The sequence below is a fragment of the Cololabis saira genome, chromosome 24 (genome assembly GCF_033807715.1).
Source record: "Cololabis saira isolate AMF1-May2022 chromosome 24, fColSai1.1, whole genome shotgun sequence".
Lineage (NCBI taxonomy): Eukaryota > Metazoa > Chordata > Actinopteri > Beloniformes > Belonidae > Cololabis > Cololabis saira.
This window is the reverse complement of record NC_084610.1, coordinates 14,071,858-14,085,288: the sequence shown is the minus strand read 5'-3', so window position 1 is coordinate 14,085,288 and position 13,431 is coordinate 14,071,858. Positions and strand designations below refer to the sequence as shown.

At 40.6% G+C, this 13,431-nt stretch overlaps 1 protein-coding gene across 5 annotated transcripts in view; it reads left to right on the top strand.

Moving 5' to 3' along the window:
• The window catches only part of LOC133425349 (gamma-aminobutyric acid receptor subunit beta-3-like), a 93,637-nt gene that overhangs the window by 64,210 nt on the left and 15,996 nt on the right, over positions 1-13,431 (top strand). For all 5 annotated transcript variants that reach the window (XM_061716158.1, XM_061716157.1, XM_061716161.1 and 2 more), the window contains 2 exons: positions 1,314-1,451; positions 12,525-12,677. In XM_061716158.1, the coding sequence (XP_061572142.1) occupies positions 1,314-1,451; positions 12,525-12,677 (291 nt within the window). The remainder of the gene's footprint in view (positions 1-1,313; positions 1,452-12,524; positions 12,678-13,431) is intronic.

The following is a 13,431-nucleotide window of genomic DNA, read 5'->3' as shown; positions in this document are numbered from 1 at the left end:
TGGCTGGCCATTCCTAATTCTTTTCCTTTTTGATACAAAGGGTTAGTTTCTCTGGCAGACGTAGAAGAATCTGCTTCTGTTCACTAAAGATGCTTTCGTCAACGAAAATTAAGACTAAATATTGTCGTCAACGAACCTTTATCACCTGAGGAAAAGGAGACGAGACGCAACGAAAATGCTGGTCATGTGACGATAACGATAATTAAATATAAAATGCAATATCGTACACGAATAAAAACGAGACTAAAATGTAGATTACAAAATAAAAACTCTGCTAAAATGTTTCTTCATCTTCGTTGACCAAAACGAGACAAAATGTTCTAGCAAAGATCCTTAATGTCCATGTTTTCAGTAGTTTCCTCTGGTTTAGTTCTGCTGGGTGACGTTAGTCCTCAATCCCAGTCGCTGCAGCGGGGAATCAGATCCAGAAGATGCAGCTGCAGGTTATAGGCTGATGCCGTTAACGCAGAGCTCTAGGTTCATGTCAATTAAAAACAAAGTTACATAGAGAAACGCAGGGACCTTCTCTGGGGCTGGAGAAGAAGAAGAGATCATCTTTGGATACACTTTCCTACATAGACATGGAAAAGAAAACCCAATGTGTCGTGGAAAAAGAAACAGGGAGAAATGTGGAAAAATAAATATGTTGTAAACTCAAATGAGAGTCTTCTGTATCTGGAATGAATGTATTCTTGAGTCTATAAGGTAACAATAATATAATAATAAGATAACCTTTGAGTCTGAATTGTAAAATGGGTTTGGCTAAATACAGTCTTTGACTAAAACTAGACTAAAATGGTCCTGGACAATTCTGACTAAAATGCTCGGACATTTAGTCGACTGTAACTTGACACGACTAAAAGGAGAATGAACGTGACTAAAACTAATAAAAACTAAAATGATAGCTCGACCCAAAGACTAGACTTGAACTAAAATTGAAACAGGCTGCTAAGATAAACTACTGGACACCACTGGACAGGTTTACACCCAAACGAAGAAGCAAACCATGTGACCTACCTACTGACAGCAGCGTCAATAAAACTATAAAGCTCAGTCTAGATGTGTTTATTAATGATGTTAGTGGTGAAATAAAATCAGACATTAAAACCACATTTTCCTAAAGTGAAGGAAGCCTAATAAATGATTTGCTTTCAAAGCAAATTCAGGCTCTTGGAAACAAGTTCAAACATGTTTTCTCTTCTTCCCAAATGGCAGCCCATTTGGAGGCTCGGCAACGCTGCATATCTTGGTCTCCAGCGATGGTCGGACAGATGGTTACACCTTGGTGCATGTGTGTGCTTCTTCTCGTACAGATGGCTACACCACAGATGACATCGAGTTCTACTGGAAAGGAGGCGACTCAGCTGTAACGGGGGTGACGCGCATCGAGCTGCCGCAGTTCTCCATCGTCGACTACAAACTGGTGTCTAGAAACGTTGTCTTTTCGACAGGTAAACGTCAGACCGTAACGTGTTAATCGTCAACTCAATGAATTCCCTTTCACATAACAGTTGAGTGGATATTTCATTTTCAACGGTATTGTGCATATCAAGCTTTGGCCTGTTTTAAAGCTGAATATTTAAGTGATTTCTGTAGCAGACGTGTCTGTGCCAAAGTTTGATCGGTTGATCCAACTCCTCAGAGCCGGAGCTGTGTTTGTCAGTGCTTCTAATTGGGTTGAAATGAAGAACTAAGCTGCCTTTGAAGTATCCCTCAAGTAGCTGCTGTATTTACACGTGTGCCGGAGTGGCACTACACCCAAACACGATGTAAATCAGGGAGTGGATTTCGCTCCGGTCAGGTGGCTCTTGACCCTGTGAGGCGACGCTGAACAGAACTAAGGGTTTGGTTTGTACCTGGATGGAGCAAGATGGAGACGAGAGCACCAGAGTTCAGTCAGTTAAAGCAGCACAACGTAACTTTCAGCTTTTGTTGAGTTTGGCGGCTCCTTTGGACAAAAGCGGTAGTGCTTTACCAGAAAGAACACTACGTTTCCCATGAGCACCAGCGCATACTGCCGGAAAACTCCTGTGCCCGTCGCGTGCATTTGTTTTACTAGCGAATGAAAACTGAACGGACTTTCAAAACTACTTTTCTGTTTCACCAACAGAACAGACGGAACGCAAAAAAAAAGATGTTAAAATGCTGGAAAGGAACTGGAATTTACCAGGATACCTTAAACAAGGAAGCCAGGGAGTGGTATATGGAGAAAATAATGATTATTAACGGTTTGGATCCATATGAAATCCCTACTAAAGAGTGGAGCTCCTCGTCGGAGCGCCACTCTTTAGTAGGGATTTACTGCCGCAGTTCTGCACAACCCACGTCTCCAGCTACCTTGTTTAGGAGTGTTTGGCAGCTGCTTTGGAAAATGTTCGACTCGCCATGTGTTTCAATAAATTAGTATAATAGTACAACATACAGTACATGTTTTGTATCACTCTTACTTCTCTTTTCTTTTTTTTTTTGACTGCTACATTATGCTGAAGAGGCTCCGAGGCGTGAGCAATATTTTTGTTTTCCTCGTGAGATTATTTTTTTCCTCTGCAGCTACAAATAGAGTTAATATTTTTTCCTCAACAAACTAGTTTTATCTGCAGATTGGGGTTAATTGCACCGCAGAGAGCTGGCCAGCAACTGCGTTTAGCTGGCGAAGTGGGGAATAAAACCCGATCCGACACGTGTGTCTGTGTGGAAGGTGTTTGGTCGTTACAGCCGCGATCCAACCAAGCCGACGACTCTTTTACTTTGTTATATCAGATACTTGGCCTCCGTGGTTCTGCCTCCGAGCAGGAAAGCGGTGAAAAGTTAAACCATTAGCGATCTTTTCCCCACGTCTGTTGTGTGGAGCTGCTGCAGCCACAACACAGCAACGGGTTACCAGCTTCTGCTGAGTTCTGCGCTCCACGCCCGGCCCATTTTCGTCTTGACTGCGAATCGGGAAGGAGGGGAAAGGACGTATGCCGTAAAGCAGTCAAAGCCGTAAAAATGTGTAGTTTTTTAGTGTGGCAGGGTTCCTACCATGCTCTTCAAAGTTACATAGTGCCAGTGAAGGCGATACAGACCCCCCCAGACCATGACAGAGGTGTCATTAAACCTGTTGGAAGTTGATGTACCATAACAATGACTCTGGAAATATGATATTAAGGTGGAAAAGTTACATAGTGCTGCTTTAAGATAGTTTTTCTTGTGTCATAACAACCCGAAAAACTTTTCTAAAGTCTGAAAATGGCAGAGAACTTCCTGTGAGGGTTAGGGTTCACTAACTCAGATTGACCCAAATGCAGAAATGTTTCATGTGACATAAATAACCCCTTTTTAAATTTGTGAGAAAATTATGTCTCTTCATGCAGGTGGACAATGCAAATATGAAGGGAACAATCCAGAAGAAAAAGCCCAGCTGAGGTCTATTAATTAGATGTGAAGGAGTGTAAACCTTCATTAGGGACCAAAACAATATAAAGCTGTTTTGAGTAAGAACCAAATATGTGTGGACAGTAAAATTGCAAGTAATGTCAGCACATGGAGCAATAAATTACTACTTTAAGCCTTTGATAACTTTAATTGCATATGTTTAAAAAAAAAGAACTGTTTTCACAGACTTCTCCGTCTGGTCACCACCACCTTGCTAAAGATTCGTATGAGTACTGGACAGATACCGAATTACACTTGGACGTAAATATCGAAGTACTCAAAGACATAAAGCACATATTCTTGGTCGAAACTGCTTCGATTGACATTGTTTTGGTCCCTAACAAAAGTTCATACTCGAATAATAACCCCAGAAAGTTTACTGTACTTGAAGAAAATGTTCTCAGGAAGAGTTTTCTAGTTTAATTTAAACACATTCCTTTGATTCAAGCGTCACATTCTGGGGTAATGCATTGCAAACTAAAACTGCCTTCACTAAATGCCATAAAGTGCTTGAAATACGATCTTAAATGATCTCCCAAATCTGTAATGAAATGTGGATGTTCAGGAAAATGAACAAGAGGTGTGCGAGGCCTGTAAATCTTTTGCGATGCTGTCATCATTAACTGGCGTTGCAAAACACATCAATCAGGGGTTATTTATAGGATCGCAACAGCAGTTTTCTGTGGTGCACTTCTTCTCTTGGGGGCAAGTAATTAGAAGACACGGTGACACGTAAAGGCAATTTGTCAAGTTACTGCGTGCGAAAAACATTCATCATGTCACATTTCACGTTGTAATTAGAATATGTTTGAGGGGTGCGGGCGAGTTATGCAACGGTTCCTATTTATCATGTGAAATTTACTAATATAAAGTCAGGGGAAGTAACAAAAGGACATTTTTCAATGTAAATGTTTTACACTGTCTATCAGGACAATTTAAAAGAAAAGCCCATGGAATTGTGGAAATGATAAAAAGACTAACCTGAAAATCTACCCATGTCATTATGAGACGGAGCCAACACGTAGATCACAAGACCTGTGCCACAAGGAGGCGCATGCTTCTTCCTGCGCCTTGGGCTGAAGTTAAAAAAGTGTTCAAGCGGAGTGCAGAGCTCTGTGATGACGCCTCCAGCATCCAGTTGCAAAGCTGAAACTGGTTTTGGGGAGGTCTTACTTTCCCGAGCTGAAGCCTGTGATACGTGGTTAAAAACATCCTGGTGACACACCCAAAGAAGTTTTGAAGTGGAAAATCTCTTCGACTTTTTTGTTTTTATATACCTTTGCAGTAAAGTGTTCTATCTTCACAACTTGGAAAATTAGTTCATATCCGCTAAGCGCTTCTTGGAAAGCCTTTTGGCCACCGATCAACTGCTGTCAGACGGGGCCTTGATTCGCCCGTGTGTGCCCTTATTTTTGAACCTCCTGCGCAGTAGATCCCAATTATTGAGTTGACCATAAAGACATCGGTATACCAGTGTATTATAGTCAAATGTCAAAGTAATGTCAAAAATGAACACATTGACCACCACTAGTGCTTTTTCTTTTACATAAAAACTGTGACATTTTAAGGGCCAGACCCACTCCGGAAAGGACATGCACAGCAAATCACTCATGTGTTTGCTTTTAGTGTATTTTTAACACATCCGTAGTGGCAGTGCTGTGATATTTGTCCCGCCTCGTCTCGGTCCTCTCCTTCTGAGTAGCATCTCAGCAGAACAGCCTTCCACGTCCTTTGCTCTTGCCCTCATTTTCACAGCATGTTTGCCTTTTATCTATAAATGCTGCATATGTGCTGCCTAGCATTTACCCGTCCGAGGTGTTTGCAGTACACGGAAATGTCTCTGCCTTCCTCTTTGAATCACATGCTGAAGCAGACGCGCCGGCATGTCCCCTGTGGGTGGACAGCATCGAGGTTTTAGTGTCCAGGGCTCTGCTCCCTCACTTTTGACAGGATGTGTGAAGCACATCACAGGCTCCCTGCTCGGCCGGCTAAAGATCAGGGGCGTCATTTATAAAAGAGTGCGTAGGATCCATACTAAAAGTGTACGTGCGCTCAAAAGCCGAAAATGGCGTGCGCACAAAAAAATCCAGATTTATAAAACCGTGTGCACGCACATCTGCACGCAATGTTCGTTTTATAAATCACAGTCCAGCTGGAAGGTTGGGCACGTGAATTCGCCTCATATCCCGCCCTATACACGCCCACTTTTTACCATGAATGGTCAATGCAAACTACATGATGACTGTATTTGCATATGAATGAGCCTGCTGAGCATGCACAGCGGCTTCCTGCAGTCTGTTTCTGCTGTGCGTCAGGATGAATGAGACATGTGTTGAGCCGGGCCACCGTGCCACTAAATTTCACGGAGACCGAGATCAGGATATTGTGGATGAGGTGGAGGCCAGGAAAACCACATTATTTGGTGGTCACAGTAGTGGCATCACTAACAAAAAGAAAGCGAGTGAGTGGCAGTACGTCGTTGCTGCGCTAAACGCCGTGAGTGCCACAAACAGATCTGTGGCAGAAATAAAAAAGAAGTGGTGTGATTTGAAGGTGGAGGGCAAGAGGTACGGAGCCCCTAAAGGGACACAGATTTTTTTTATATATATATATATATATAATGAGTTTTACGCGCGCGCGTGAAACCTTTACATGCGCGCGTAAAGGTTTCACGCGTGCGCGTAAAACTCATTATATATATTTAAAAAATCCGTGTCCCTTTAGGGGCTCTGTAGAGTGGCCCGGCTCATTCATTTCACCACCTCACCGTCTGCGTCGCCAGTTCCCCATATCTTCAAAATGTTTGTGCGCTAGGATCAAAGTTTGCGTAAAGATACGCACATTTTCCCATTAAGTTTTTTTTTTTAAATCCCAACCTTTGCGTAGAAGGTGCGCATCTTTCAAGCCCTGTTTTGTGCGCATGCAAGGTTTATAAATGAGGCCCCAGGTTCCTTCCCTTACATGTGCTGCAAGCCAGCCTTCATTTGCTTCCCTCTTTTCCATCTTTTCCCTCTCATCTCTGCATCTATGTCACTTCCCGTCTTTATCCCCATCCCCCCTTTCAACATTATTTACTATAAATTGTCTTTTTGTTTGCAAAAGGTGTCCTTGGCTGCCAATTATCCAGCTATCTGACAAAGAACAAAACAAAGAACAGCCTAGACACTGCAATACAGCTGCGATAATCACAGTTTTAAATATTCTGTCCTATCCATATTTGATCATTTTGCATAATTTGGCAATGTAGGCCTCGATTATTCTGTCAAGTTTGGCTGTTTTTAGAAAAAGGAGAAGAAATGCTTCATTAATGGCTTTTGAAAAATAACTCTGAAAATCCTACTTTTTGATTTATGTAGCACTGGAAATCCATCGGCATGCGTCAGCACTGTGCCGCTTGCTGGGGTAAAATACTTTTCTCTCTGGAGGAAAGCTCAGTCATAGGTGGCAAGCAAAAAGGTTAAGGAGAACAATTTCAGCTGAAGTTATTCCTGTGGTGATACAGTTATCAGTAGAGGTTTTCAGCTGTTATACTTTAGTTTAATGCCACCTTGCACAAATAACCGGGAGAACTGGTCAAAGGCTGTTGTACCCATATGCTCATAATATGATTTAGTAGGGATTTCTTTCTTTAAAATGGCTTTGATATGATTTGATACCCACTTCTTCCTATTCAGGGTCACAGGGATTTGCAAAAACAGGTCCCAAGGGGTTCAAAAGTCCCTCAAAATATCTTTGAGCTTAGATTTGATAATGAACTCCTTGTGTGTGATGTGTCTTGGACTTCTTTATTCATCAGTCTATCATACAGACATGGACACATTTGCTGGTACCCTTCAATTTTAGAAAGAAAAACTCACTGAACTGATGATAATTTACTGACAATTGACTAATAAAAGTCCAACATTTCTTTTGAATTGTGCTTTAAAAGAGTCACTTACTGACAAATTAGTTGGTCTCCCTAGAAAAGATTGAAAAAATGTCCTCAATCTTGAGTCAGTCAGTATGACTATTTAGAAGGGTAAAAGTTGTCCCTCTGGTGTTTGGTATCATGGTGTTCACCACACTCCACATGAACTAGAAGATCAGAAAGAAAAACTGAACTCCAAGGTCAAGGTACAGCAGTGTCTGATCACACCATCTATCACCGTTTGAGCCAAAGTGGACAACCGAAGAGGACTCCACAGAAAATCATTAAAAGGAAAAAAAACCCAGACTGGAATTTGTGAAAATGCATATTGATAATATGCAAAGCTTCTGGGAGAATGCAAAATGCAAAAATGAAGCATTGAAAGAAGAGAACACTGTACGTAATGTGACACAGAGGAGGCTCAGTTATGTTATGGACTTGCTTTCCTGCGTTTGAAAGCAGATCTCCGTCACAGGACATTGGTCTTCCAACAAGAACCAAGAAAGGCTAAGAACATAACCCTGGACTTAATCACTGTGTTCATTTCTATAATGAGAAGGCACCAACAAATTTGTCCACATATGTACGCAAGTCATTGAAAAGGCAGGTTGTCCATGATGGAACACAAGGGAAGAAATGTTGCTTGGCGATCCTCAACACTACTGGGAAAGTGTTATGTGGCCTGACAAAAGACAGAATCTATCGTCCCAGTGGTGAAATATGTTAGAGGGAGCAAGGAATTGCTCTCATCGAGAGGAATTCATCAAAATACTTGATAAGGTCAGGGTGGCTGTCCATCAGCTGAACCTCGGTAAAGGTTGAGTGTTGCTGCAGGAGGACGATCAGAAGCATCAAAGGAAAATCCACCGCAGATTGCTCGAAGGCACACCTGTCAAAACGGGTTTGACCAGCCATTGGCTTACTTTTTTCTTAAGAGGTGTGTTGATTAGAGATAAGATAAATTATAATTGTTTGTGTGGTAAGAGATAACAAAGGTTGTGTTGGTCGATTGTTGTAACCTGAAAATCACTGAGAACCGGATAACTCCCGATAACTCCAAGGGGTTTAGCATCCAGATGAGTTCCCTCCGGGTACTCCGGCTTCCTCCCACAGTCCAAAAACATGCATATAAGGTTAATTGATTATTCTAAATTGCCTGTAGGTGTGAGTATGTCTGATTGTCTTTCTATATGTGGACCTGCGATGGACTAGCGACCTGTCCAGGGTGGACCCCTGCCTTTCGCCTGAAAATAGCTGGGATAGGCTCCAGCAGACCCCCGTGACCCTGCAAAGGATAAAGCGGATATAGATAATGGATGGATGGATGATTTAGAGAGTCCAGTTCAGCACCGGTTTCCAACGGTTACGGGTAGACCTTGATAGCGAGACCTCTGTATCCGAGTGATAAAAGAGACGCACTAAAAGCGGCGACAAACCAGACCACCTATTCTGCAGTGCTCCTATCCAACCAGCCATCCACCCAGACTCTATTGTTGTCCTGTCATCAGCTCAACTTATCTGTCCTTTCTGTCTCCTCTTTTTGTTCCCTTTCTCGTCCTCACACACTCTTTTCCTCCCACTCGCGGCTGTTGTTTACTGTAGCGGTTAAGAGCCAGTACGGTGCGACACCTACACACGAGTGTACAGTACCTCAGCCTCCCCTTTTCCTCAACCACTTCTGCTTCTGTTACTGTGGAGATACTCGGCTGAGTCTGGAGGAGCCACATGGAGGGGAGTGAATGGGCTATTTAGAGACGCGCCACAGTCAGATCCTGCATGTAATTGTAATGTATGTTAAGCATGTGTTGATTTTGTTTAGCAGTGAGAAACTGCGATGTAACAGGAGCAGCCAGGACAGAATATTTTGAAACTATTAGTTTCTTTACATTTTTCTTTTTTGCAATTTACAATTTGCAGGTGGCCTACACATGAAGCAGCTGTACATTTTTGATGACAAGGGAATTGAATTGGACATATTTTGGTCATTTCAGTTCAATTTATTTCTTTTACTTCTATAACAACATTTGGCAACAAAGTCATCTCGAGGGACCGGTTCACTGGAGCCTTTTTCAATGCAGTATTATCCCAGTTCATTTCAATTGAGTCCAAATTCTAAATTCATAGAAGTCAAATTCCTTAAAAAAAATCAAATTAAAAAAGACAAAAGGCCAGGTTTAAATTAAGTTTCAAGTTGGTTGAACCAAACAACACTTCAATAAGAGGCTTTAAAAGAGCTTCTCCCTAAATTGTAAACAATAGTCGTAGTGGTATATGATATCATAATACAGCTAACTCTGCAATTATTGTTGCTGAAACAAAAATTAAATTCCAGGCGGAACGCCAGATGTAAACTGGAGGGATATAATCCACGTGTCATTAATCAAAGGATTCTCTTAAACTTGTAGAACAAGTAAGTCGTGTAAATATTTTAATAAGACATTTATTTTACGTGAAGTAAGTATTCAGACTATTCACTATTGTTACTTTTTTCTTCATTTTTGTGGACATATTGTGACATTTTTGCTGTATAACTACTGTACTTCAGCATTGCTAAAGTCATTCAAATCAAACGTTAATCGTTCGTATAACATTAGCTCCACAACTTTTCAGATTCAAAATTTGAAAAAAAAAAGATTAAAAAAAGAAATATTATTTCAATGAACTTAATAATGAATTTAGTTCATTTGACCCTCTTTTTATTTTCTTAACCTATTTATCTTGTTTTCTCACTTATCAACATTGCAACAATATAGTTTCCTCTACAGGGGAGTAATAAAGTATTAATCCCCTCACTTCAATGATACCGTGACTACACAAGCAAACATCAAATACACACATTTATGTTGCTAAGTATACATTTATTCAGTAGTCATTTGTTCATCGTCCAGCCCTGTATTGTACAATGGATTTTCAAAGTAAAAGACAATAATGTCTTGCGCAAAATCAGAGTGTTTAAACATTTAAATAAGTCAAAATTAAAGCCTAAAAAACTAATTTGTCAAAAGCATTTTGGCTATTTTAATTATTCAATGATATTTGAACATTTTCATATTATTTTATTATTTAGCATCCAATACCTCCACCTGTCAGGTATTTAACTGTTATTGCTAAGACTTAAACTTAAATCTATGCTTCTACGTCAAACCGATGACTTGTGACTGCTGCAGCTGTGAATCCTACGCCAACATCTACGTCGTAGTGTGGCGATTACAGGTCTGTCGACGTGATAATGGCCCGTCTGAGAAAGTGAAAGGATGCGTAGTGGCTAGGCATAAGCATGAATCAAGCTTCAAAGAAAAGTATTCATACTTGCATTCGCACAGAAATTGCCAAAGACAAAGTCCACTAAAAATGCAAAACCTGTGTTACTGTTGTTTTAAAATGTGATGATTTGAAGAATATTTCTTCATCGTCATTAATCCCTTGTCTTTTTATAGAAAGTAATCAGGTCCGGTTGAGTACAACCCAACAGCTGGAGTCAGGATGCAGATGTTGGGAGAACTCAGGGAGTCCAAACTCAAGGAGGATGGATACTTGTGACATTTTAGTTTCTGTCATCATACAAATTGGATCTAAGGATCTTTAAATGTCACCTCAGTCAATAGCACTGACAATAAACTCCATCTGATGAATGGCCTGTTCTTAAAATAACAGCAAACTATTTTTATTCCACCTTTATCACAAAGGAGCCACAGAACCTTCGTTTTAGGTCTTTTGCTTGTTTAAGTGACGCTCTCTCCCTCTTACTCTAGCCAACATTACACACACGCAAGTATGCCGTAGGGTGGACCCACGCTGGCCGCAAGTAGCTTTTGGCTGAAACACACGGAGTGGAAGTGACACCATAATGGCCCCCACTTCCCCTCCGATAGGAAACGAAAATGGAAAATCAGCTAAGAATAGTGGGAGTAACGAGCCGTACACGCAGTCGATGCAGAGCCACGACGCTGCGACATTGATGAGAAATCGCACGTGGCTTTTCACGTGTGCGCGGATTCTGTGTATATTCCAGGTCATGGAAGAATGAATGACAGAAGTGTCTCTCAAAGCAAGAATATCATTTTAAATTCCTAACTTCTGAAACATCAAAGGCATTTATAATGCTGAACCCGTCAGAGTCATCACATGAATTATGTAGGTGTGTAACGTGTGGAGAGCTGATAATTCAAAACGTGTTGAAGTTTTTAGCACCATCCGGAATATTGTGACACGTAATCATGAACGGGATGGTTGTTACCATGGTGATAAATCCAACCAATGCTGCCAGGAGTTGTCATGGAAACAAACATACAATGTGTCTCAGCTCACAGCAAAGTTACAGTAGATGTTCTAGTTCAGGGGTCGGCAACCCGCGGCTCCAGAGCCGCATGCGGCTCTTTAGCGCCGTCCTGGTGGCTCCTGGAGCAAAAATGTTTGACCTTTTTTTTCCTTTTTTTCTTCTTCTTTTTTTTCCTTTTTTTCTTCTTTTTTTCTTTTTTATTTCTTTTTTCGTCTTTCTTTCCCCTTTTCATTTCTTTTTTTCTTGTTTTTTCTTATTTTCCTTTTTTCTTTTTTCCTTTTTTTCTCTTTTTTTCATCCTTTTTCCTTTCCTTTTTAATCTCGACATTTGGACTTTTTTCTCGAAATTTGGACTTTTTTCTCAACATTTCGACTTTTTTCTCAAGATTGTACTTCAACATTAATCTTGAAATTTGGACTTTTTTCTCGAAATATCAACTTTTTCCTCGGCATTTCAACTTTTTTCTCGAAATTTCGACTTTTTTCTCGACATTTCGACTTTTTTCTCGAGATTGTACTTCAACGTTAATTTCGACTTTTTTCTCGACATTTCGACTTTTTTCATGAAAGTTTGACTATTTCCTCGACATTTCGACTTTTTTCTCAACATTTTGACTTTTTTCTCGAAGTGCATAATGAAAAAGAAACTCTTCCCCCAATAATAACTAATATAGCTACATGCAGCATGTGTTGCCTTCATTCTAAGGCTTATACTGTACAAGACTTTTCATTGTTTGGGGCTCCAGACATATTTGTTTTTTGTGTTTTTGGTCCAATACGGCTCTTTCAACATTTTGGGTTGCCGACCCCTGTTCTAGTTAAAGTAAATAAATGAGTTTCATGAATCAAAACCCTTCAGACGGATGGTTTTTCTACGCAAAACGGGTCCAGTTACTCTACTTTCTTCTGTTTTCTCCATCCCAAGGTGCCTACCCTCGACTCTCTCTGAGCTTCAAGTTGAAGAGGAACATCGGCTACTTCATCTTGCAGACTTACATGCCATCAATCCTGATTACCATCCTCTCCTGGGTCTCCTTCTGGATAAACTATGACGCATCGGCCGCCAGAGTGGCTCTGGGTAAGACGCAGTGGCGCTTAAGCAGCAGGTATTTGACTTTCTCAGATGAGTTCAGGGACCAAGACAAACCTCGAGCTCCCTTTGCTCCCTGTTGGATTCCTGAGAGTCAAGTGTTTTTCGTGGATACTGTGAGTTACTGCACTTTCAGTCCCGTTGAGTGTGAGCAGTTGGAAGGGACTTTCAAGTTTGTAACCCAAAGGGTGACAGATTTGAAGAGAATTACTGGTGTGTAGTGTTGTTTTTGTCAGCCTGTTTCAATTCTAGTTTTAGTCTAGTCTTTGGGTCAAGCTATCATTTTAGTTTTTATTAGTTTTAGTCACTTTCATACTCTGAGCATTTTAGTCTTATTTTAGTCAGAATTCTCCAGGACCATTTTAGTTTAGTTTTAGTCAAAGATTGTATTTAGCCAAACCCATTTTACAATTCAAACAAGGTTATCTTATTATTATATTATTGTTACCTTATAGACTCAAGAATACATTCATTCCAGATACAGAAGACTCTAATTTGAGTTTACAACATATTTATTTTTCCACATTTCTCCCCGTCTTTTTCTTTTTCAACGACACATTGGGTTTTCTTTTCCACGTCTATGTAGGAAAGTGTATCCAAAGATGGTTCTTCTTCTTCTCCAGCCCCAGAGCAGATCCCTGCGTTTCTCTATGTAATTTTGTTTTTAATCGACGTGAACCTGCATGAATGAATGAATTTTATTTTTGTGTCATGTCCGAAGACCCATCCCTTTACGGGATTA